General features: G+C 38.9%; 1 protein-coding gene across 2 annotated transcripts in view; it reads left to right on the forward strand.

Annotated features, from left to right (window-relative positions):
• mkx.L (mohawk homeobox L homeolog) overlaps positions 1 to 27,790 on the forward strand; it is an 81,076-nt gene that overhangs the window by 29,689 nt on the left and 23,597 nt on the right. For both annotated transcript variants that reach the window (XM_018267210.2, XM_018267211.2), the window contains exon 4: positions 2,241 to 2,576. In XM_018267210.2, coding sequence (XP_018122699.1) covers positions 2,241 to 2,576 — 336 coding nt within the window. The remainder of the gene's footprint in view (positions 1 to 2,240; positions 2,577 to 27,790) is intronic.

A 27,790-nucleotide genomic window follows, 5' to 3' on the forward strand; every position in this document is an offset into this window, starting at 1 on the left:
TAAAAAATGTAAAACAATTGCAAATTGTCTCTGAATTTCACTCGCTATATCATATTAAGGGGGTTATTTACTAAAACTCAAATTGATCTCATCTTTTAGTAAACCAAGGTCAACCAAACCCCCATCCTTGATTTTAGCTTATTAAAAACATAACTAAAAACATTTAGTGTGGGAAAAGACTTGATAAAATCGAGCGAAAACTCGAATCATACAAAGTTTTCGGATTTGCCGTCCGAATTGCTCTATTTTTTCAGGTTACCCGAAAGCCCTGAATTTTCAGATTATCAACGAAACGATCGAACAATCACGATATCTTCAAATTTTAGAAGGAACATCTGCAATTGATTTACCCATGACCTCTGCAGGATTGAGATGGCTGATTTTCGGATTTGGACTTTTACCATCTTCAGGTGTAATAAATCTCCAAAAAATCGAGTTTTCTTTTTGTCTAAAAATTCTAATTTGTCGCTCAAAAAAACCTTGCCCAGAAAAAAATTGAGGTTTAGTAAATAACCCCCTAAAAGTTTATTTAAAGGTGAACAACCCCTTCAATATTAATGTTTATCTACCCTAAGGGTGAGCAAACTGTTGTTGATATGCTGTTGTACAAGTTAAAAAGAAACGAACTACTAACTAACTACTAAGACACTAACATATAGTGAAATGGTACAAGTAGTATGTAAACATTGCAATTCAAGTGCACAGTAGAACGATTTATTTTGTTCTGTTTTTGGTTCATTTTGATTTCCTTCCTTTATTATTTTATGTCTTCCTTTTTCTCTTCTTACTCTTTTTCTTTCGGAAATAACGATACGTAACAACTATGAGAAAAATGGTTAAATAAAAATAAAAGATGAAAAAAAAGAATTTTAGTATCAAGGTTCTTTTGTTTCTGAACAATTCCGGAGATATCTTGAGCCTTTATTTGTCTTTGTTTTATTTTCCCCAATCAGTGATTTTGGTTTGTATGTTCAGGAGATGCAACTAATAGTTCAGAGCCCAGAGAAGTCCTTTGTCTGATCTGCTCGTACTCTTGATTGAAGTGGAGTTGCATTAGATCTTTATTTTGGCAGAGAAGTAGAATTATTGTAAGCACACTGAATAACTCCGCATGCTGTCTATCTAGCCTCCGCCATGTTCACGTACGTGTTCAAAGGAATTACATTTCTTGAAAAAAATAAAATAAAAATAGATGCTTAGTTCTTGGAAGAGTTCCGCTTCATTGTGGGTCACACACAGGCAGCCTATACTTATTTATAATGTGCTTTTGTTTTTCTTGGAAGCTGCACAGGTTGACTACAGAATAATGAAAGAATGAATTATATATAGATATACAAAGAGCAGTTGCACACAGAAGGCAGATATCTTTAATGGAGGCCTTTCATCTTCAAGCAAAGCTTCTTGTTAGCTGAAGGACAGAGAAACAGTAGCAGTATAATTCACTCAATTGTACTTTTAAGCAGAGCTAGAGCCTGACGATTTCAAGCAGAGGGAAGTAGACCCAGCGGCTGCAGGGGGGCCAGAAGCTACAGGGGCCCCATGAGGCCCAAATTCATATACAATTTCAATAAATATTGGTAAAACAGGGCAACCTCTGGACATTTTGTGGGCCTGAAAAATAATTTGCTGTGGGGCCCAGTAATATCTAGCTATGACACTGATTTCAAGTATATAAATGTTTACTTATACAGGAACCCACAGCATCTAATTAGGATTTAGCTGTAGTCTGTCTACTTCAGGAAGAATGACTATCACAAAAGACTGTTTGGTTTATATGTTGTAGTTCATTGGGATAGATTTGTCCAGTGCTAGGAAATTCATCCACCAGTTACTCAACTCAAATGCAAAACTAACTAGGAACCATCACATATCTAATCACATTGTATTTGGGTCTGTAGCCTTGTTGCGCAGAAACAACCATTATTATATGTATAATAATATATATATCGTTTATAATAAGAACTGTATATCACATTTACAGCCTTCAGATCAAACAGAATATATTGTCTTTGTCTCTGTTGGCATGGTTGATGCCAGCAACATCAAGACCATAAGCTACATACAGTAGACTCGCAACCTTTAGAAATGGATGATGGAAGCTGTATTTAATAGGTGAAGGGCTGTGAATTTGAACTCTCTACAATAAGGTCTAAGGAATTTTGAATCCATATGGAACTCTCTAGGGCAGCCCCAACTGTTGGCTGGCTTATCTCCACTGATCTTCCTTTTATCTCTTTTAGATGGGGAAAATGCCCCAAGGAGCCACAATAATGAAGAAGCATACGACAAGCCTATTCACCATACTGTGATTACCAAAGAAAGCTCGGTCATCAAATCGGGTGTAAGAGCGGAGTCGAGTGTCAGTGAAGATTATGTTTCCCCTCCTAAATACAAGAGCAGTTTGCTGCATCGCTATCTCAATGACTCTTTGCGACATGTCATGGCCAGTAATGCAGCAATGAGAGAAAAAACGAGACAGAGGAACCACTCAGGGTCATTTAGCTCCAATGAGTTTGAAGAAGAGCTCGTATCCCCATCATCTTCAGAAACTGAAGGCAACTTCGTCTACCGAACAGGTAAGACAATCCTTTTAAGTAAAGGTAACTTTTAAGGTTGTTTTATAGTGACAGGAAGATATAGACTTAATTACTTTAATACTACAAGACTTAGCAAAGCCAATACACATTGGATTTAAGAACATTGGTATCCAAGACAGGTGTCGGGCAAGGGGGCTGGATATAGCAATACATTAAAGTCTAGAAACCTTTATTTTATGGACTTGCATCAATCAGAGATGAGATTATAGGGCATAGGACAGTTTCAAATATTGTGCACACATTTTTTTGGGGGAAGATACCTAGCTTTTCAGGGATCGGAAACCTTATTAAAGTTCTTTGTTGTATAATTGTGCAGGGCAGTTAACTTGCAATCCAACTACTTTTTAAGAACCAGGAACAGGACATTAGTAGAGGTCAGGTGATTTCACTCAGTGTATAGAATACTATAATTGCTCTAGCTCTGGGAACTTGTGTTAGTGTATTAACCATAGCACTTGTTTAATATAAGTTCTCCATCTTCTCCTGGTCACGGTACTTCTTTACAGTGATGGGCGAATTCCTGGGAAATTCGTGAATCGGCGAAAAATTTGCGAAATGGCGTCGGCGTCTCGTTTTTGATGCCGGCGGACGTTTTTTCGATGCTGGCGTCTGTTTTCGACACCGGCATCCGTTTTTTTCCGAAATTTATTCTGTCGTTTCGCAAATTTTTTGCCCGCGGCGAATCGCACGATTTCGCCGCGAATTTGCGCCTGCCGAATAAATTCGCCCATCACTACTTCTTTATACATTTGAGTAACGATGAGAAAATTATCTTTATGGTTTTTCAGTGACCCGATACCTACAGAATACACAGTGAGCTTAGGCTAACGGGGAGTCCTGTTGCTAACGTCTGAGTTCAATATTTCTGCTTCATTGCAGAACATTATTATTTGCAATAAATGAGCTGTATTTTTGCCCAGATAAGCTGTGGCAGAAATATGGCGCAGGGCTTCTCAGCAGTGAAATCATTAAAGCTTTATTGCTGCTCATTCTGAGTTTACACATAATACTCTTTAGGTGTGGTGACAATTTTTAACACATTAAGTGAGTCCAATGTTAAATTATATTGCAAACAAAACCATCTGGGACTCATTACCTAAGTCTGGACAGTGAGCTCACAAAAACATGTGTGAAAATATTGATACGTTTCGGAGTGCACAGCATCCATACAATTGCTTTTTCTGAGATCATTATCACCGGTGGAGATGAGAACAAGCAGAGACTTTCACAGAGCCTTTGCGTTACTAATCATAACATTAAGCTTAAGCTCCAAGTCATGCTGGTGGGGTGGAGGAACTTCTTCTTTGTTGAGGGGCCATTCCAAACAAGCCATTAATGGAGCGATCAGGGTCCCCATTTTAATTTCTCCCCCTTTGAACACAAAATTCACTTGTCCTCATTTAAACTCAGTTGTATACTTCTAGATTCTACATGAGTGGTGGTGGTGCAAGATCTTCAGTTCACCCAACAGAAGTTTAGACAATGGGGCTTATACCACAACAGCTACAAACTTAAGGAGAAAGGCTGTCCAAAGAGATTAGATGGGAAATTAAGTGTGGCATTAGGCCTTCCTCCCAATACAGGGTCCCTTCGAAGTTGTGGGCCACATATTCGTTATAGATCTCATTACTGGACCAGATGTTTTTTTTAACAAAAATATGATGTGGTACAAAGAGATTTGCAGAGCTCAAGGGCAACATGGGGGTACAGATCTCTATCTGAAGCTATAATCATTACAATTGGATTTTCTCGTGGTTTTAACACTTATTTAAATCAAATCAAATTTTTGTGGTTTGGAGTAATTTGTTGAGAACACCATTTTTATCGCTTAAAGTACAATTCAGGGAAAAGAAAAAAAATACGAACATTATTCATAATGTGCCCAGCCTCTGCAAAATGCCCAGCCATTCAGTGGTCACTTGGCCATGTGGTGGGCCGGATCAGGTTGTTTTGTCTCACAGGCCAGAAAACAAATCATAACAGGCACCTGTGCAGACCCATCGGTAGAGGAACACATTGATGGCCTTTACCTGATGGAATTTTTATAACTGCCCAACTGATATCTCTCCAATACCTGTGAGATATCAATTGGACAAGCCATAGTTTTACCACCATAGATGGGCAAATAAGCTACTGATTCAGTCTGAGTAGTTAATATCGGCCCATGTGTCAACAACTTTGCTTAAAATAGATGTATTGTAGTGTTAAATGGCCACAATAATCTAACTGAATATGTTCCTAGCATCTCTACCTGTTTCCTAGTACACCTGCCTTAGTTTAATTGTATTTCTCTATATTTCAGCTATGAGTAAAGTTAAGGTTAGCTCCGGCTGGTATGCCTCATACTTACTTGGTTCAAGTCCTGCTATAAGGCCCACAGTTTTGACAGGGCCCCCCTTAGTTCATAGCAAAATTACAAACAGATGAAAACATTGCTGTATTAGCTTTTTAGTCATAGTTCAATCATTTCTAGGCCATAAAATGTCTTCATTCAAAAATTGATCTGACCTCCAAGGTGGGTTTCCAGGAATATCCAAAAGAGCAAATAAGCATTCTTCTCAAATCTGTCTCTAACCGAGTATTAGAGTATCCCCCCCCCCCAAAGCAAGTCTCTTATTTCCCATAGGGTGGTTTCACTGGCTTGCACCAAATATTCAAACACTGCCTTGTGCCTTGCTGGCTTATTGGCACTACAGCAAGGCTGTAGCCATATATTTGTCAAACAATGGAGTTTTTTGTATGGCTGAAATGGCAAACTAATCCTTTAAGGGTCTTGGTGCCATAATCACCCTATACAACCTTGCATCCACAGGTGCTCCTTGCTTGCTGCCTATGTCCCACCCCCAATAACAGAAAGAGCCACAAACAGATAATAAATAACCAAATTAAGCTTCAATTTTTGAGTACAAAGAGTTGCAACTCCAAGGTGGAAGTGTGCACCTGTTTTCTGCAGCTTGCCACTATTTAAAAGAGCCCTGTATGCAGTAATGCCTTCATAGAAGTAAGTGGAAACAAGTGAAGAATAATTCACAATTCACATCTTAATATTTCCATTAGAAAAATACAAAGACAGAATACAAAGTGGATGGGATAGATGCAGGATAAATGTTAGGGAGGTGGAATATTTCCGCACAGTCTGCACTTTTTACCCTAATCTTAGATATGAACATAGGACTGTTGCCACAGACGCACGGAAACACAAAGGGCACTTGAAAACGAACAACTCATTAGGTCCAAAAAGGAAACGCTTGAAACAAGATCCTCCAACAATTCAAAGGAATGAAAACAAAAACAAGAGGTTTGGGATTGCGATATTTATTTTCCTTTGCCCAGAAAGTCCTTGGTAGCAACAGAAGGGCTGTCGTCGGCGATTATTTGTGACATCATTCAGTTCTGCTGTAACTTCAGATTGTTTATCTTTTACTTAGAAACAGATTAATGAAACCATGCTTCCAAAGTAAAGTTTCCTTTTAGATTATATATCAATTGCAGTTTTATGACCTTCTTTTCCCTCACTTCCCAGCTGCAGTTACCCATTTTATTATGTTAGTTATGCTGTGGGCAGAGAAGGATTCCATTTTTGTTATTCCCTGGCACACAGTGCACAAAGGCATGCAGAAGTCATAAAATAGCAGTTCTTTCTGGATCGTTGTCTCATTCTAGCCTTTCCCTTGGAATAATATCTTTGTGTGTTCTTATTACAAGCAGGGTCTGAAATAGATGCATTTTGTAAATGCCGTCCGTGGTCAGATTCCAGACAAGCACAATACAACTTTTTTTTTTCCTTGGGAGAATTTCATTCTTAAAATGCCAAAACAGGTAATTTGACAAAATAGCAGTAATATCAGTAATGTGACTTGACTTGAAGGCTTTACCTTCTGGTAAAGACAGTGTTTTGTTCTGTACCGTGACTTAATTGAAAGCAAATTATTTGTTTTGCAATGTATATTGTGCATCAGACAGGACCCAAAATATCCACCTGTACTTAGATAGTAACATAGTAAGTTAGGTTTAAAAAAGACATATGTCCATCAAGTCCAACCTTAAATGTCTATATATAACCTGCCTAACGTCTAGTTGATCAAGAGGAAGGCAAAAAAACTCTTCTTAAGCCTCTCCAATTTCTTAAATCTATTAATTGTAGCAGCCAGCATGACCCAGAATTCCACAACTTCACAGCTATCACTGAAAAGAACCCTTTACCAATTATTTAAATGGAACCTCCTTTCTTCTAATCATAATCGGGGGACCTTGTGCCAGCTGGAAGGACCTACTGGTAAATAAAGCATTAGAAAGATTATTATAGGAGCCCCTTACTTGTGTGCCCTTCTGCCCCAAACATGGAAGCAATTTAATTATTGAATATAGAAGGCCAAATGCAGGGGTGCGTTTACTAACATTGGAGATAAATATCTCCGGAGATGTTGCCCATAGCAACCAATTAGCGACTGTATAAACCTAATTGCTGATTGATTGCCATGGGCAACATCTCCAGAGATATTTATCTCCAATGTTTGTAAACATGCCCCATAAACAACTTATCTTTTGGTTTATCTCATGAAATCTCCACAGAACTCTTTGGGGAATTCTAGGACTAAAATTAATTATTCTAATGATATTGCATGTGATCGAGTGTGCAAGGGTTTAGCTCGTCTCTCCACATTGGTCTTGTCTGTAACATGGTATTAGAGAGACAACTGGATTTGGTAATTTTTCATATTAGATATAGGGTTGTAATTGAGAGAGAATACAATTCTGTTTATGCAGATTCCGCCAGGAGCCCCCTGACTTGGATGGATTCTGTTCTCAAGCTAGTCTTGGTAATTAGTACCTTGACCTTGAGGAAGAACCATCTGATTGGTTATATGAGCAGTTTTTGTTTTTCTGTGTTATGAAGAGATATCTCTAGGTTCTCACAATGGTAATTGAAATTCCTTATTGAAATCTTGTGTGCAGGGAATTGTGGGGTTTGGCGGATGCAGGCTGAGGACAGATGGCTGTTGATACAAAGTAACAGTAGTCAGTCAGCTCATCAAAGTAGTCAGACAGATCAGCAGGAGAGAAGGGGGCTAGGCTTAGGGAACTGTCAGAAACCATTAATTATTTTTTTCCCATTAAATCATGAAACGTCTGCATATTTTTTAATTGATGTATATTGCAAAGTTGCTTGAAATTATGTTTACTTTTCAAAAAGCTTAAGTTATGTTTTTGTGGACTTTCCCCTTTAAATAAACCCAATAGTCTGGTTTTGTTTCCAATAAGGATTAATTATATCTTAGTTGGGATCAAGTACAAGCTACTGTTTTATTATTACAGAAAATGGAAGAAAAAATCATTTTTAAAAATGTTGATTATTTGGTTAAAATGGAGTCTATGGGAGACAACCTTTCTGTAATTTGGAGATTTTTGGTTAACAGTCTTTTGAATAACAGGTCCCATACCTGTATTGTCAGCACCCATTTGTCAATAGACTATAAAGAAAGGAATAGAATTGATATTCTGTGTATATATGCCCTCATTTTCAACTGTCTGTTATAATCTTATGTGAATGGAAGATACAATTTAATTAAAGGGGGTACATTTCCCATGGATACATTGGGGCTAATTTATAATCTCTGAACTAATTTGCACCTGGGCAGTAATCTAAGGCAACAGTCAAATATTTGCTTTAATTGTTTATCCTGCATCTATCTGAAAATAGCCGGTCATTAATTGGCTGCTGTGAGTTACTGCTCAGGTGCAATCTTGCCCAGTATTTATTAATGAGCCTCATTTAGAGCAACAGGTAAATAGAATGTGGAGAATATAAAATAATGCAAATCTTAGTGTAGACCTTAATTTAGGCTTTACAATAATTACACCATTATAGTAGTTAGTACAACAACCTGAGATGACCTGTGCACTTGACGTGTGATGTGTATTAGCTTATAGCTTTTTAAAATTCTATTTAGCTCATTAGTAGTCAAAGAGAGGTTCTCAAGAATAGTTGAAATACATTTCTTCCATTGTCTTCTGCCAGCAACGGGTTCAGCTTTTGGACTAGATCAGTGTAGGTTTAAAGAATATCGTTGCTTGAGTAATCGACAAATTACCCACATAAGCACTAAAATATCCTTTAAACCACTCTGCAGTCATTTGATAAATTTTTATCTTTAGTGCCCCGAGTCAGCTGGAGTTCAGTCTCTTTGGCCGTGTCTCTTATCCATTATTAGAGACAGTTTTTAGAGAAACTTAAACCCCGCTGCAAGGAAGAGTATTTATAAATCTAGATAAACTCATTCTGGCAGGTGGATAATATAGCAGTCCAGTGGTACACCTGCAGCCCCTGTCTCTTTGTAAAGACTGAGTTAAGTCCTACAGAAGATGTGATGGGATGTGATGATACATTCTGGCCCAGGTGTCCGATTTACTCGCAGTTCCATGACTCCAGCAAGCATTAAAATGACTGATAGCCAGTGACATTCAGTCTGAGAGTTTCCTGTTCCACCAAGCTTGATAAATAAGCAGTGAGTGTTGAGTCAGTTTCAAGATTCTTTTTTGTGGAAATGATTTGTTTTTCAGGTCATGAAGAATTATTCCTGATATCTAGCACTTATAGCATACAAAAACCATGGGAATATTTTCAGCTGTTATGTTAGTTGTTTTAAATAAAGTCAACAGACAGTACATGTCACAGGGATGCAAGGAATACATTGGCTGAACATCAAATTTAACTTTCTGTTTAAAGGGGAAGTAAAGTCTAAAATAGAATAATGCTAGAAATGCTGTGTTTTGTATACTAAACATAAACATGAACTTACTGCACCACAAGTCTAATCAAATAAATGATTTATGCTTTCAAAGTTGGCCACAGGGGGTCACCATCTTGAAACTTTGTTAAACATCTTTGCAAGACCAAGACTGTGCACGTGCTCAGTGTGTTCTGGGCTGCTTAGGGATCTTTATAAATTATCAAAACAGCACAAGTCAAATAATATCTGCCAGAAGCCGATACAGCAAGACTGAATAATAATCAGAATAGGCAGACTGCACTGGGTCCTGTATTGTCATGTAATCTAATGTGGATTTTATAGTTTTTGTATTGTTTAATACAAACTTTCTCCAACCCTGCAGAGCCAGTGGCTACAGTAAAATAATCCTCCAAATAGAATCCCAGTTTATCTGTTTAAATCTGACTCCATGATCTTTGTCCCTGCAGTTGGAGTTGGAAACAGTAAAGGGTATGTAAATGCAAAAATAAAATCCAATACAAATCTCTACACAGTCGCCGACTGCTCTACAGGGAAACAAACAAAGCTGCTTGAGTTAAGTAAGACGGGGGCTCCCCCTGCTGTTCATAAGTATGATTGTTTCCCTGCACAGCAGTTAGGGACCATCTGACAATTCCTATCCACAGCAGTAAATGAAGGGAGAATTTCACTGCATACAGTCAGGTTTCTTATAAAAATGATACACACTTTTTAATTTAAGTATATTGGAGTTAGGTTTCTTTTTCATTAAAGAAAGTAAAAATGGGATTTTATTTTTTGCCTTTACATGCTCTTTAAGGGAACATAAACCCAGGACATATTTTCTGTTTTGCCTAAACAAACGTGCTCCCTTTAAAGAAGTGGCTCCCTACCTTTGCCTTACTCAAACTTTGCCTTACTTTCTTACTCAGTTAGTTGTGATTTAAAACTCAGTTCTCTTTACAGACTGGGAGGCCCATTCATTAAAGGTGGTATTAGAGTTTTTTTGAAACCACAATTAAACTCTGTTTCTCTAAAACTATGAATGCCATGAAAGTTATCAAATATCTGAATATATGAAGTATGAACAGGAAAGAAAAACACTAAGGGGGTTATTTATCAAGATCAGAATATCTGAACCTCAAATAATTTGTAGTTTTCAGAGCAAAAAAAACAAAAACAAATTTTTCGAGATTTATTACAGTTAGATGGTCTAAAAACTCAGAATCCGAAACCCTGTCATCTAAAAGCTCTCACGGTCCTGTATAAGTCAATGGGGAAGGTCCCAGTGTCTGCGCTGATGTCCGTGCCGATATCAGATGAGTTTGTGGTTTCTGCGCTAAAAACTCCCAAAACAGCGAAAAATTTGTGGTTTTTGCGCAAAACTGCAATTTCTGATTTTTTGGGGAAAGCTCCAAAGTTTGCCTGACCCTATTTTTTCTGGCTTTTTTCTTCATAAATAAGGTCCATTCAGGCAATCTAACTTAGAAAATAGGGAGATAAATTCAGACCTTGACCGGACTATGGTAATCTCTAACTTCACTCTTTGATAAATATACCCCTAATATCTCTAAAACCTCTAAAAATTCTAGTTTTTTCGGAAAATTATGAACAAAACAAACCGTAACCCTCTGAAATTCTTAATGGATAAAAAAAAAGGTCCAATAGGATCAGTGAATTTCCCATTGACTTCTAGGGGGGACCTTGACTGCTTTTATTTGGAGACGTTTTGTTTTAGAGTTTTTGAAAAATTTTAAAAAAGACATACATTTTTTGAGAAAATATATGATTTGTGAGGAAAAGGAAATCCGATTGATAGTAAATAGGCCCCTTGGTAGATCACAGAAGAACACAGGGGGGAAAAGTGTTGGACTGGGACTCCTAACAGAGAACCTAAGATCTTACAACAATTATTTGGAGACAGTGTTGAGTTTAATTGAGGCAATTCTTCTTGGCTGGAGCCATCCAGGATATCCTCTGATACAGTCCAACCCTGGAAAGAATTGTGTTTTAGCTTGTCCTAATGTGGGATATATTAAGGCACATCCTAGTTCATCTTATTTATACCTAGCTACAGCAGTCCACCCCAAACTCTATCTTTTTTGCTTACCTAAGCAGAGACTTTTGGATTGTAATCAAGATCATTTCAAGTATCAAATGTAAAATATAAAATACATTTTAGATGTCTGTTATGGTTTGGGGCATCAACAAATCAGTTACGACTGAACATAGCAAAAAGTCTGCTTTCAAACTGTTTTATGGCTTTAACAAAAGGTACCATGTTGTTTTATCCAGTTATAAGCCTTTTTTTGTTACCCGATTAGGAAACCTCACAAAGTTCTAGCTGTTTTTTTGGCTTGACATGGTCATCAATTGAAGTGGACACAAAGCACTCTCTTTTTATATGGATGCTTAAAAAATAGTATTTGGAATGGGTTTCAGAAACTCAGTTTTTAGCATAAAACAGTGGGAACAGCTACAAAGGACACAAACATGTCTACGTTTATGTGTTGACTTTTCTTGGTTGCATTTGTTCTCTTGACAGCAGCACATAAACAAGCCTTCCCCACCTGCTACAAAGCATCAGATGGAGAAACTGATTAAATTAGTATAGAACGCTTAAATGAAAACATAAATTTTAGGCGCTTCTGGGAAAGCTTTTTGTTCCAGACAGGAATTGTCTTTGGCTCAGCTCTTTGGGTGGAATGGATGGTGTGGTTTGGAAATGGGTGCAGCAGTGGATGTACTGTATTTGCATTTGTGAGAGTGACTAAAAAAGACTAAAAAAAGGGGGGGGGATAAATCCGACAATGGGTGGAGGCGGAACAAACCCTGGAATAAAATCAGCTGAAACAGAAAGGTTTATAGAAAGTAAACTGCATTTGAACTGTGTTCCCTGTTCTTGTACACTCACTGAACCCTGGCTCCATTCACTTGTGTGTGCTTGGGACCTTAGGAAAGTCACTCTATATCTACTGTAGCTTCAGGCATCAAACTACGGCTGGAACATTTGTTTGGATGGAAGTCACTGTGCAAGAACTATATTTAATTTAGAAAAATACATTCCAAAGAATCTCTCAAAGCAATGTGTATGGCTTTCTGCCACGCATTGGACCTTCCATGATACTCAGAGCAGCCCTTTTTATAGTAGGATGGAGAGGGCTTTTGCTCTGGGTCTCAGCATCACTGGGGTAGACGAGAATCAATGTTTGTAAAAGTACAGAGGACAAGTTATATTGCTTAACAGTTGTTTTAGTGCTTATTAAATGTTAATTTTAGGGATGCACCGAATCCAGGTTTCAGTTCGGGATTCGGCTTTTTTTCAGCAAGATTCGGATGCGGCCGAATCCTTCTGCCCGGCCGAACCGAATCGGAATCTTATGCATATTAGGGGTGGGGAGGGAAATCACGTGACTTTTTGTAACAAAACTAGGAAGTAAAAAATGTTCCCGTTCCCACCCATAATTTGCATATGCAAATTAGGATTCGGATTCGGTTCCATATTCGGCCCAATCTTTCACAAAGGATTTGGGGATTTAGCCGAATCCAAAATAGTGGATTTGGTGCATCCCTAGTTAATTTATACATCAGGGATGCCCAACCTGGAGCTTTCAGCACAGGAGTCAACATTTAACAGCTGATTAAGGTTGCAGGTTTAAAAGAAATATAAACCTTAGAACTAACCAGAGAGGCCTTAGACAGCTCTTCTGTTCTAAGCTGGACAACATCACAAAAAGTTCATTTTCTCAGGAAATTCATTTTCAGCTGGTTGCAACCAGCAGCAGGTAGCACTGTTGTATCGTGTTAATTCTACAGTGTATTAGCTTTTTACAAAATTGCTAATATCTTAACTGAAAAGTGCAATATGCCCTGCAATGTGGTTTCCCCAGACATGACTTAAGAAGTTAAGTCACAGGAGTACCATGGAATACACTGCCTCATGCAAGCACAAAAAGCAGTCATAAAGGTGCACTGATTTTTGCTAATTCTTTCACTATTTTTAATAAGGTTAAATTGTAGCATGAGGGTCAACCTCTACCTACCAGCTCAGGATCTACTGCTAGATCACAGCTGGGCACCACTTATAAAGTATTTTCTAGTACAGGTATTGGATCTGTTATCCGGAAACCCATTATCCAGTAAGTTCTGAATTATGGGAAGGCCGTCTCCCATAGACTCCATTTTATCCAAATAATCCACATTTTTTTATAATGATTTCCTTTTTCTCTGTAATAATAAAACAGTAGCTTGCAATTGATCCCAACTAAGATATAATTAATCCTTATTGGAAGCAAAACCAGCCTATTGGGGTTTAATATTTACAGGATTTTATAGTTATAAAGATCTAAATTACAGAAAGATCCATTATTCAGAAAACCCCAGGTCCCAGGGTTTTTTTTTCTTGGATCTTCATGGCACACATTGCTTTCTATCTGACAACGTCTGACATCTGTTTTAATGCGTTTTCATCTTCCATGGGATTTGATAGCAGATTAAAAAGGTCTGTTTAGCTTTTAGAGCCTCTGAATATATAGAATGATGAAGGGAATTATTAGCTTGTTGAATCCACCCGTAGTCTACCCAGCTGGCAGATCGTGCCAAAAAAAATCTCTGTGAGTTAATAAGAGCAAGCTAATAGGAGGCTTTTCAAGCTATTCAGTCCTTAGCACTCCCAGAAGCCAACTCTGCTCTATTGTTTTTAGAAATGCCAAGACTGGCACACTTTTAAAGCTATTCAGACCTCTTACTTTGTTTTCCTAATAAAATCATCTTCAGGAATGTGAGTAGCAAATGAAAGCAAGCTTTGACTTTGTGTACAGAGAGGCCTTCAGGAATCATTAGAGGGAATCTAACATTCATTATAAATTTTCCACGAAAAACCTCCTTAAAGCTGCGGCATGTACTGTTCTCATTGCGGGTGTCGGTTTGCTTCGGATCTTTATGTCTTTTGTTGTTGCATTTTTGGCATCAAGTTTTGTGGTCCTCTGCACCCTAAAATCTCTTAAGGTGGCCATACACTAAAAGATCTGCTTGTTACAAGATTGGGCAAAGGTCCGCAACTTGGTTTCCAAAAGAGCGGATATTTCCCCAATATGCCCACGAAAGGCAGGGCGATATTGGACTAATCCAATCATCGGCCCTAGGGTCAAACAATCGCATTATAACAATGGCAATAGGTGCAGACTGAATGAGGACTGCATCAACTAGCCAAGTCGGTCCTCGATTGCAAGGAAAAATCAAACCTGCCTGATTGATATCTGATCGGGCAGGCCTGTTGGAACAACCAATTCACTGGCAGATAACCTCCTGAATCGGTCTAAAGGACCGATATCGGCAGCTTAAATCTGCCTGTGTATGGCCACCTTTACTCTCAGCAAATCTCTATTTTACAAGTATACACTATAGAGTTCAGTTGCTACCAAGTGCTGTAAAATGGCACAAATCTCCATGTTTTTTACCCACAATGGAAAATTGTTTCCAGAATTCCAGTAGTTTGTCCACTGCTCATTTTTGCATCAGACTCAGAAAGCCCAAGTATCCATCAATTGAGAGAAAGCAATGTTTGACTTCTGTGATATACTTGTGAGGCTTCCCCATGTTGTCCCACAGACCAGTCATAAATGAGTGTCTCCAACACCCAGCTATTGTTCCAGGCTGTAGCACATGTACACTGCATTGCTCTGGGATGAAAGATATTGGGCACTTAATTCCTACTGGGGGAGAAATGCCTATATGCCGGGACTTAATAAGATACTGTTCTGCTAGTATTGGAGGCTGTCTCTTTACAGTGGTGGACCTTATGGGTGTTGGAATTGGTTCAGCAGCCTCATGCCATAACACTAATATTTTCCAGGGTTTTCTTGTTCTTTAGCCAAAATTTGTGCTCACCATTACATTTTAAACCATTAGGAGGGGTGCATTGGGGCTGTTTCTCTGCATGCAACTCATTATCAATATGTTAAGGACATTGAGACATTTTGTTTGGCCATATATTGCAAAATATTCCAGCTACAATAGATAGTTTGTTGTCCTTTAATAATAACAACTATGTCCGCTGCTAATGCCGTTCAGAATAACCATGCACTACCTGCACTACCTTCACAGGAGCTCAAGGGAATTCTTCTTGTTGGCCAAACAGAACTTGATAACTTGTCAGAAGAAACAGACCTAATTCAATGGTTAGACTGGCCCAGTACACCTACATCACATATATATGGCAAACTTGATCTTTTAAAAGCCCACAACTGTCTCAAGAAAATGTGTAAATCCTCCTCTATGTCATTACTATTTGGTGCTATCCAGCGACATCCAATATATCAGGTATCTTCCGTCTGTGTAAATGAACAGAGGACCCCTGGGAATTACCTTTCAACATACTTTTTTTCTTGCATTTCCATCATATATTTTAACTTGAAAGGATAATAATTCTGCCCTGATTGCTCTTGTGATATTGAGATGTTTGTATTTATTTTTAGCCCTGTGTTTATTTCATGACTTTTAATATTATTTATTACTGCTTATACAGACTAATTCTTCTAATTTGTAAAACATGGGGTTGCACTGATTATTAACCTGATATATGATCAACCTTGTATCCCATTCAACTTGACATACATCGACTTAAGGTGGCCATAGACGCAAAGATCCTATTGTACGAGTCGAGGATTCGTTCGATTTTAGGACCACGTGTGGAGAGTCCCGACATTTTTGTCCGGCGGAGATCGGTAGTTTGGTCGATCGGACAGGTTTTATTTTGTCCTGACCGTCCCACTGGATGGAGCCCATTGCGCTCTCATCGTAATCCGATCGTTCGGCCGTAGGACCGAACGTTCAGATTACCCCCGATATAGCCATGCCCGTTAGTGGCGATGTCGCCAAATGAGCGGATATTTGCGTCTATGGCCACCTTAAAGAATAGACAAATTTGTCCCTTATGTGAGTCAACAAACAGCTGAAGCAGTGATTTAGTCTAGAAATCTAATAGAACTGGTAACAGAGACTGGGACAGGGATCTTTCAGCAGTTCATAACATTAATAGATGCTCTTTTGAAAAATGGAAAAAGCACAGCTCAAAGTTGGATGCACAGAGATTCCACAAGTGAAGGCCCATTTATCAAAGGTTGGATTTTAGTGGCATTAGAGTTTTATTTTTTTTTTGAAACCACAATTAAAATCTATTTCTCTAAAACTATGAATGCCATAAAAGTGACCCCATCTAAAAGCAAATGCTCTGTAAGGTTACAAAATTATAGTTATTGCTAGTTTTTATTACTCATCATTCTATTCAGGCCTCTCCATTACATATTCCAATCTCTTATTCAAATCAATGCATGGTTGCTAGGGACATTTGCAGCCTAGCAGCCAGATTGCTGAAATTGTAAACTGGAGAGCTGCTGAATAAAAAGCTAAAAAACTCAAATAATAAAAAAAAAAAAAGGAAAGCCAATTGCAAACATCACTCTCTACATCATACTAGTAGAGTACAACCCTTTTAAGGAAGTTTTATCCCTCCCTAATTAATCTGCTTGAAAAAGCTCTGGAAGGGGGTGAAATGAAATGTGTGGCAGAGGTATTATTTTTATCATTATACTATCTACTGATTTGTCATTTCCATTTTTTGGCTGATAGAGAAATTAATTGTATACAATTTTGCAGTGAAAACCTGCTCTGAGGAGGTATTACTTTGCGCCCTGTAGCAACATCCATGCATTGGAGTACTGCATTAATCCTACATAGAAGGGAAAAAAATGGCCCCACAACTTGCACTCTTTAGCAATACAGATGCTTATTAGTAGGGCCTGGCAATTATGCTGGAATTCCAGGGGAAAGGTTGTATTCATTACTAAGCCCTATTGTGTATCATATCTTTCAATTGGTCACCTCCACTTCACTGTCCATGGTGTCCCTCTCTATTAGCTCCTTTTTTCATCAAAGTTCTCTCTCTCTTTAAAGGAGAATTCAACCCGTAACATAAAAAACCCTACCCCCCTACCCTATGTAGACCCCCCTCCTCCCCCCCAGCCTACCTGGTACCCGGGGCAAAAGCCCCTAACTTTTTACTTACCCCTCTGTGCAGATTCTGTCCTCTGGAGTTCACGCCGCCATCTTCTTTTCTTCGTTAAACTTCGGAAGCAGACCGCCGTTTTTGGCGCATGCGCAGTTGGAGTAATATTCTGGTCCTGAACAACTGCGCATTTTATGTTATGGTTGAATTCTACTTTAATCAATGTCTAATTACTGTTTAACTCTGATGTCTAAAAGGAGCATTATGGGAACAGTTCAGGCAGGTCTTAACACACCTCTACAGGATTTTGAAGCCCTAAGCTCAGTAGATGTTTTGCTACAGTTCCTAGCCGGAAGCTCAGAAGGGTTCAGTTTCAGATCCCTCGTCCCTTTCATTTGTTGGGTAGGTGCAGGGCCGGATTTTCAGCACAGGTGCCCCTAGGTCGCACGTTCCTATCGCTTGACCGTGGAGCTAGCACCCGCTGCCCGCACACCTCTCCCTGCAATTGCACACGCGGAGTTACGCATCCCCAGTGCTCCTCATTGAGCAGCTGGGAGGCATGCCGCCCCTACAATTCTGCTGCCCCAGGCCCGGGCTTTTGTGGACTCCCCACAAATCCGGGCCTGGGTAGGTGGTTGATTCCCCTATGCCACGGGTGCCCAGGCTTCACTGACGTGGGAAAGTTATGTAGGTCGACCACCTTAATTGTTTTACTGCCAAATAGGCTTATAAAACCCTCAGAGACAGCAGGGTGCTAAGCCATTGTTTATTCTTTTCAATGCTTTACATATTCTGACACATGGCAGACACAGACAAGCCCACTAGTATACAAATGTCTCCTTAATAAAGCTATTAAGGGCTTACCAGATATTTCTGCGTACATCCCCACATACCAAATCTATCTTTAGACCCTGAGGGACAGGAACCTTACCTTTTTAAAAAATATGATTTATATTATCCGTTACGCAGTTGTTCTATGTAGAGCTTGAGTCATGTTAAAGATCTTTATTGACTGCTGAAACCAATTCATTTTTACAACCGAAGGCCCTTGGAAGTGCTTGATAATTGCTCTTATCCAGCAGCTGCAACTATATTTGGATATTACATTCGTAGAATTTCCGAAACCTGGTACAGCTGTAAAATAAAAAAGGAAAGCTAGAATTCTGATTTGACAGGATTGTGGTTAAGTGTTTCTGTTTACTGTCTCGTATCCCTTGTTTGCCCTTTCCTCCAAAAAATGTGTGTGTTTATTTTCATTTCTTCATTTAAATTGTGAAATCCTAGCTGAACGCCCTGTCTGGACTACATTGTTAAATACACTCAATCACAGGGAATTACAGAATGAAATTGCATCTTTGTTGTCCCTTGGTGGATGCTAAATATGACGCACTTTATCGAGCCTTAATGCCTACACATGGGGTGTGTAATTTAAGGAACAGGGTAGAGTGGGGGAAATGTACCAGATTTAAAGGAATATTAAACATTTGTTTATATGTAATATAACAGAACAAATACTCGTTGTATACCTAGGCTGTGATTTATCAGCATTCAAATTGAAATTTTTGCCACGTTTTGAATTTGATTGCACAAAAACAAAAATTATATTTTCAAAAACACAAATGTCTGTTATTTCTATAAGTTTGCAAGTTCATGTAGAAGTCAATGGGAGGCAAAAGTTAAGCCTTTTTTTTAAATTCAAGAGCTTGTAAACGTACAAATTTTAGTTTTTTTGGAGCTTGTAAATTCACAAATTCACGAGCTATTCTATGATTGTATTTAACCAAGTTTTTTTACATTCAGATTTTTTTTATAAATAAGCAAACATCCGAATTTTTTAATTTGCGAGTTCATGTAGAAGTCAGTCGGTATTGTCTTAGGCAAAATTTAAGCCATTTTTTTTAAATTCCAGATTTTCAAGTTTTTTTGAGCTTGTAAACTCACAAATTTTAGTCTTTTTTGAGCTTGTAAACTCACAAATTCAAGCTATTTTAGTTTTTTTCTCCCACAATTGTATTAGATCAAGATTTTTATATTCGGATATTTTTTAATAAATAAGCAAATGTTCCTGTATTTTTATATTGTGAGTTTATTCAATGTAAGAAGAATCTCCAAAACCTCACAAATTCCATTTTTGATAAGCTCACAAATGTTCCATAATCCTGTTTCTTGTTCATTATAGAGATTCTAGTCCAGCAGCACACTTAATTAGTGCGGAAAACGCTGTTGTTCACTTTCTTATTTAATTCTAAAAACATACTTTACAAGAAACCAGTAAATAGGTATGGCCTTGAGACCATAGGGCAGTGTGAGGAATAATCCCCTATATTTGCTCATAGCCTGTACAGATATCATATTAAGTGGGTTCACAATGGTTATTACCCTAATGGCAAAAATCTAAATGGAATGTATGCTGTAAAATTAATAGATCTCTTTACGAATGTGAGTGCAGTGTGCAATTTTGGATACTTTACCCAGAATGCATTGTTTTCTCCTTACAATTCCAATGTAATTGCAGAAGCGAGGGGGAACTGTGTGTGGCACAATACCTACCAATGTGTCAGTTGCACGTATTCGTTTTCATGGATTGCTTTCATCAGGGTCGGACTGGGGCGCCCGGAGCCCACCAGGTCTGCTGGCCCAGGGTCCCCTCCAGCCCCCCAGTTAAGCCGGCGCAGCGCGTGCGTACGCCGGAGTGTCGTGAGTGTGCGCATCAGCCGGTGTACCACGTGTGTGCACATGTGCCGGTCGACAAAGGGAGGTCGCTGCATTAAGAAGCCTTGGTATTGCGCGGATGTGTGTGCCGAACTGGGCCCAAGGGGTCCAAGGGAGCCAGGGGCCCACCGGGTTTGTTCCCTGTGTCCCACTGGCCCAGTCCGACCCTGGCTTTGATGATTTCATCATTTTCACCCCTGTGTCAAAATGGCATGAAAGCAAGATTCTTTAGGCGCTAGTCTGCTATTGTCACCTATTGATACAGGCCTCGATGGGAAACCTGGAGCCACTGGCAGCTCGTCTTTGGATATAAGTAAGGGGTGGTTAAACTTTTAGTTAACTTTTAGTATGTTATAGAAGAAATGTTTTAGTAGGTCTTCAATATTTTTTATTTTTTTAATTATTTGCCTTTTTCTTCTGTCTCTTTCCATCTTTCCAATGGGAGTCACTAACTCATCTTTCTATGCAGAGCCTCTCCTATTCCTATTCCAGTGTCTTATTTTAATCAATACATGGTTGTTAGGGTAATTTGGACCCTAGCAACCAGATTGCTCAAATAACAACCTAGAGAGTTGCTGAATGAAAAGTTAAATAACTCAAAAACTACAAATAACCAAACACTGCAAATTGTCTCAGAATATCATTCTCAAAATCATACTAAAAGTGAACAACCCCTTTAAATGAATGGGGTCAATAAGAACGAGAACTGCATCCATATCTGCACAATGGCAATTGCAGTTGCAGGCATAAATGAGCCCTTATAAGTTTGGGTTGCGCAGGATTAATACTGATGGTGGAGAGATTTAACTACATTGATTTTTTTACTGCCATTTCCACTAGTCAAGAATATCAGTTCCTTTTGGTATATCTTCTAACCACCATTTTAAAGAGCTGGTAATTGGGCACAATGAAGGTTCTCTTACTTCAACAAAACAAATACATGCTATTCAGTGCTCCATCTGTTGGTGTTTCTTTTATATGTACAGTATAGAGCAGTGATCCCAACCAGTAGCTCGTGAGCAACATGTTTCTTACTAACCCCTTGGATGTTGCTCCCAGTGGCCTCAAAGCAGGAGCTTATTTTTGAATTCCTGGCTTGGAGGCAAGTTTTGGTTGTATAAAAAACAGGTGCACTGCCAAACAGAACCTCAATGTAGGTTGACAATCCACATAGGGGCCATCAAATGGCCAATCACAGCACTTATTTGGCACCCCAAGAACATTTTTCATGCTAGTGTTGCTCCCCAACTCATTTTACTTCTGAATGTTGCTCACGGCTTCAAGAGGTTTGGGTTCCCTGGTATAGAGCATCCAATTCCTGGATACTGATGGACCCCGTTTGCCCCTGTGTCTAAGCACAATAAATAATGCTAAAACGGCAAGAATAGCGAATAGTGTAATAACTACAGTGGCTAGGAGAGGCGGCAAATCATTAAAAAGGTCAAATTGTGGATTCTAGTTTGGCCTCACTTTTTTTTAATGAAATAAGCAGAAAAATTCAGATTTTGATAAATAACCCCCTTAATGTACCAGTGTAATAGTGCTGTTACAAGGGCAGGGAACACTAAGGGGCCGATTCACAAAGGGTCGAATATTGAGGGTTAATTAACCCTCGATATTCGACTGGGAATTAAAATCCTTCAACTTCGAATATCGAAGTCGAAGGATTTTAGCGCAAATAGTGCGATCGAACGATCGAAGGATTATTCCTTCGATCAAACAATAAAATCCTTCGAATCGAACGATTATAAGGATTTTAATCCAACGATCGAAGGAATACTAATAAAAAAACTTAGGAAAGCCTATGGTGACCTTCCCCATAGGCTAACATTGAGTTCGGTAGCTTTTAGATGGCGAACTAGGGGGTCGAAGTTTTTTCTTAAAGAGACAGTACTTCGACTATCGAATGGTCGAATAGTTCGATTCGAATTCGTAGTCGTAGTCGAAGGTCGTAGTAGCCCATTCGATGGTCAAAGTAGCCCAAAAAACACTTTGAAATCAATCCATAAAATGAACAAGATTCCATTTCAGTTAGCAAGCTCAGACATTTGTGATCCCCAAATTGCCTTCATCCCACCTTCTTGCGTGGCACTTTCACACATTAAGATCCTACATGTGACCAATGAGCAGAATGCTAAGTTATGCAGAAAGTGTAAAGAGCACTACTTGGTGATAAATGGGCCTGCCATGGATATTTAACTTATTACGACGCTCCACTGAATAATTTTTTTTAACATTTAAAAGCTGCAGTTTTCAGCCTAAAAAAGCGAAATATGATTTGCTTTAAGAAAAATGTTCTATAGCTATGGCCATAGTGGAACTTGGCAGAAGAATAGCTAATAAATGTTCGTCTGGGAACACGTGACTGGAAAGTATAGGATGTTTTACTGTGTGTTTAAGTATTCGGCACGCCAAGCAACACCCTTCTCTCTCTCTCTTTCCAGTGGAAAACTAGCGTTTTTCGTTTAACTGAGTCCGTTTGGGATTTTGTTTAAGTGCGAGCAAGAAGATAATTCCATTAAATGAGCCAAAATGCTCTTGTTTCATATTCTTTGCTTATTCACAAACTTAATTATCAGTAAAAGGAAGATTTACTAACAAACGAGTAAGAGGTAATGATTTTTACCCTCTATTTAAAGGCTGAGGTTATGGAAGGCAAGAGCGAGCAATGAAAAGCAGCTGTACTGCATGGGGTTCAACATTGCACCACTGGCTGCTCCGAAGTCACTTCCAATAACAGGATACATTAGGCCTGCCCATTGCATTATTCTCTTTGTTCCTGGGGAAGATTGTATTAAAATAATTATACAGGTATGGGATCTGTTATCTGGAAACTCATTATCTAGAAATCTCTAAATAACAGGCCATAGACTTAATTTTAATCAAATACTTGACCTTTTTCTCTGTAATCATAAAACAGTAGCTTGTACTTGATCCAAACTAAGATATAATTAATCCTTATTGGAAGAAAAAACAGCCTATTGGGTTTATTTAATGATTCAATTATTTTTTTGTAGATTTAGTATATGAAGAAGCAGATTATGGAAAGACCCCCTCGTCCGGAAAACCCGAAGCCCAGAGCACTCTGGATAGTAGGTCCCATACCTGTTTCATGAAAATAAATCTTAGTTGCTATAGGCATCCTAGGAGGTTGTGTGAATGGCCACATGCACATCACAGGCCTTTAACTGAACATATCCACCCTGAGTTGGGCAGAGCAGTGTACAAAAAGAGTTATTTCCCTAGTGGTAGATTTTCTAGTGCATTAATTCTGTCAGAGGGAGATCTGCGTTAGGTGGGATTGGTGACTCCATATTCTGTATAAAGATGGTAAGGAAGGGGGAAGTTATTTCTTGGATCTTCTAGAGAGGAGAATGAATGTATATCTGAGCCCAAGGCAGGCTAGACTTCCGTTAAGATCCCTGGGAAAGGGAAATCTGGCTTAAATAAGTATGAACAAATAAACTATACAAGGACTATTGTGCTGGGGGGGGGGGAGTAACAGTACCTGTTACACCAAGAAGGGTCTAAGGTGGCCATAGACGCAAAGATCCTATCATACGAATCGTACGATTTTCGGACCATGTGTGGAGAGTCCCGATATTTTTCGTCTGGCGGAGATCGGTCGTTTGGTCAGATTTGACTTTGTCGCGACCGTCCTGCCGGAGCCCATTACATTCAGATTACCCCCGATATAACCATGCCCGACAGTGGCATATCCAGGGCCGGATTTACATAGTGGGCGCCCCTAGGCCCACTGCCCTTTGTCGCCCCTGTCCCCTCCCCTTTTATCATCTGGACCGGAGCAATAGGGATTGGCGCACTGGAAATTTAACAAAACAATTGTATCTCCAGTACATTCCCACTGTTTTTGAATCAATGTGGGTGTGGTTGAGCAGCATGCCGCCCCCATAAAATCCTGTCACCCTAGGCCCGGGCCTAGGTGGCCTTCCCACAAATCCGGGCCTGGGCATATCGGGGAAAGATAGGCTCGTTTGGCGATGTCGCCAAACGAGTGGATCTTTGCGTCTATGGCCACCTTTAGGGGTATATTTATCAAAGGGTGAAGTTAAAGATCACCCCAGTCCACTACAGTGAAATACCGCCTCTCTCCATTAATTTCTATGGGATTTTTATACGCGTATTTATCAATGGGTGAAAGTAAAAGTTCACGATTTGATAAATATGCCTTTAAAAATCCCATAGAAATTAATGAATAGAGGTGGTATGTCAGGCTAGCAGACTGTGGTGATCTCTTACTTCACTCTTTGATAAATATACCCCTTAGTGTAGGGCACTTCCCAGTCCCAGTAGATACTGTGGAGTAGCCTGTGATTTGTTGGCTGTGTACCACTGTGAATCCTCAATTTTACATCCCCTGATTTTAAGTTTTTCCTTATTTTACACTGTTTTTTGTTGTCCCACCCAATGGTTCCTCTAAGGCTAAGCTGTGCGCTCGTGCCTGCTAACACAATTTTGAGGCCAATGCACACAACAAATTGTGTGTGAAAACATTACATTTTGCATTTATTCTCTCCTGTGCACAGAATTATTAAAAATGAACATACACGTTTTAAAATGTGTGTACAAAATAATGAGCGCAGAGGAGAAGGGGGTTGGCAGTAGCCGCCCCGCCTCAAGTGTCAAAGGGACTAGGATTGCTCCCAGTATTACCCAGATTGCATTGGAAACATTATATTGCAGTACCAAGGTATCTGACCCAACAAATCATAAAGGAACTTGGGGCAACACAATTTAGAAAGGTACGAGGCTTAGAGCCATAGCGTTTTAGGTGCCAGGGTATCTGCCCATCTAGTAAGAGTGATGGTGGAAAGCGCATCAGATTATAGGTTTGTTTACATCATAGGGTGAAGGACTAAAACCTTTTTGTATATGAAAATCTAATATCTGCTTGAGAAGACTAAAATGAAAAGCCATGTCTCATTATTCCAAGAAGTGAGATATTTACCGTTATAATATAGTGGTAAATATAGCAAAACACTAGCTCTGAAATGTAGTAAAGATAGGTTACACTGTATCATAAAGATGGACTCCACCAATGTCCCATCTGAGTACAGGAGATGCACTGCATATTCTAGAATACAGAGCACAGCCGAGGTACTAGGGGCCCATTCATTCATTTTAGGCTGAACAAGGGGGGCTAAAATGGTCCTTCTGTTCCTGAGGTATGGACTAGTCTGTTTACTGATACTTACTGAGGCACTGTTTAAGTAATTTACCAAATGTTTCCTTTTTCCCTGTGATAAAACAGTAGCTTGTACTTAATGGAAACTAAACATTAACCATAATTAATTAACAATAATTTATAATGAACCGGTTGCAAAACAATCCTATTGAGTTTATTTCACGTTTAATTGATTTTTTGCAGGCTTGGGGGGGTTATTTATCAAGCTCTGAATATCCGAACCTCGAATACTTCGTAGTTTTAGGAGCAAAAATAAAATGAAGAATTTTTCAAGATTTATTAAAGTCTGATGGTCTAAAATCTCTGAATCCAAAACCCCGCCATCTAAAAGCTCTCGAGGTCCTTTTTAAGTCAATGGGGAAGGTCCCAGTGTCTGCGCTGATGTCCATACCGATATACGAAGATTTCGGGGTTTCGCAAAAAACTCTGAAAACTCAGAAGAAAACGTAGTTTTTGTGGAAAACTCCGAACAATCTGAGTTTTCAGGGGAAAGCTCCGAAATTTTGCCCGACCCAGTTTTTTTTGGGCTTCTTTCTTCATAAATAAGGTTCATTGGGAATTCGGAGTTGCTCTGAGTTTGATATTAGAAATATTGAGATTAATACGGACCTTGATAAATAACCCCCTAGATGTTGATCCAAATTACAGAATGATCCTTTATCTGGAAAACCCTGTGTCCCAAACATTCTAGATAATAGATCCTACACGCATATGTTTTCCATGTTATTTGTATGATGTAATGCCGGATGTACATAATGTATTTGATTGAATTATAGGAATCTGCTGTTCTCATTACACTTCCATTTATATGTGTGAATATTGCATGGCACCTATACCCTCTTACATATACCTTGTACCCAATACCCCCAATAGACTGTGCATCAACTCACACATTTTGAGAACACCGCACACAAAAAAAAATATGGCACTTACTGAGAAATCTATATAAAATGTTTTGATTTTTTTTAAAGTGCACAAAAAAAATAATTCCTGCTCTCACAGGCATAAATAAATCAGATTGAATATATTGTTGATCTTCCATTTCTTATATACAGGTATGGGACCAATTTCCAGAAAGCTTGGGACCTGGGGTTTTCCATAATTTGGATTTCCATACATTAAGGGGGTTATTTACTAAAATCTGAATATATTTAATTTTTCATTTTATTAAACAAAGCTACTATGATCAGCCCAGCACACAGTTTGTGGCTTAAAGGACAGAGCGGGAGTGGACTAGGACAGGGTCTGAAAAGAATAATAAAAATAAGAATCTACACTTGAGTATTCAGTTTTAAATAAAAATAAGTAGAAAATGTACAAAATAAATTTTAGGCCAGAAATGTTTAAAAACTTAAAAAAAAAAAAATAGCCAACCAATTACAAAAAATGGAGAAACAACTCAAACTGGTCCTTAGATTAAATTTATCATTTATAGAAAGTTACTTTTTGGCTGAACTTTTATCTGATTATTGTCAGTTTAGGATGTGTCAGGTAGGGTAATATTATTTAGACATAGAGAGAAGCTTTATATTTTTATATTATGGTAATGAGCCCCATGCCAAGCCTTATTAATGACCAGTGTTGGACTGGCCCACCGGGATACCAGGAAACTCCCAGTGGGCCCAGGTGTCAGTGGGCCTCTTGCTTCTAAACATTTGGCCTATTTCATGTTCATTCCCTATTTCTTTATGGGAACAAAGAGGTTTAAAGGAGAAGAAAAGGTTAAAACTAAGTAAGCCTTATCAGAAAGGTCCACCTACATATACAAGAGTCATCTTTCAAAATAAACACAGCATTTCTTTCCTTCTATTGTGTACACATGGGCTTCTGTATCAGACTCCTGCCTTCAGCTTAAACCTCCTTGCCCAATCCCTCCCCCCTGGCACCAGCCACACTCTCCCCTTTGGTAACATATTTGTGGGCAGCCTTTGGTCACCGGAGTCCAGACATATAGAAGGCAGAAGGTTTAAATAGATGAAGTTAATCTGCTGTGACTGGGATGGCCGATCCAGTTGTGAATGATAACTCTTTTGGCATAACATGAGGATGAGCGCACGAGTTTCCTTGTGTTCTTGATTTGTACAATACAATCCACAATACCCTGAAGGCCAGTTTCTGGTTTATATTGAAGTGTCTCCTTGATAAGATGTATGCTTCAGAATTACTTTAATAGTCTCCAGGTTATCAGTCAGAAGACATGGGGAGCTTGTTACTGCAGACACTGGAATGCAAAGAGGCAGTTTCTTTCTTTTGCCCTTTAATACGTATACCCATGTTAAACCCAGTAATGGACTTTAAGAGGCAGTAAGTGGAAGGTCTCTTCTCCTCTCTGTTCCCTACATCTACAGTCACAGAAACCTCAATCAATGTCTTATAGTGACAGCCACAAGAGGATATATAGATGACCACAACCACAATTGGCACCACACACAAATGAACCCTGTTATTGCAAGATTTTACACCATTCAATAAAGGCACAGGTATGGCATCTGTTATCCAGAATGCTCAGGACCTGGAGTTTTCTGGATAAGGGGTCTTTCCA

This window comes from Xenopus laevis, chromosome 6L (genome assembly GCF_017654675.1).
Source record: "Xenopus laevis strain J_2021 chromosome 6L, Xenopus_laevis_v10.1, whole genome shotgun sequence".
NCBI classification, from domain to species: Eukaryota; Metazoa; Chordata; class Amphibia; order Anura; family Pipidae; genus Xenopus; species Xenopus laevis.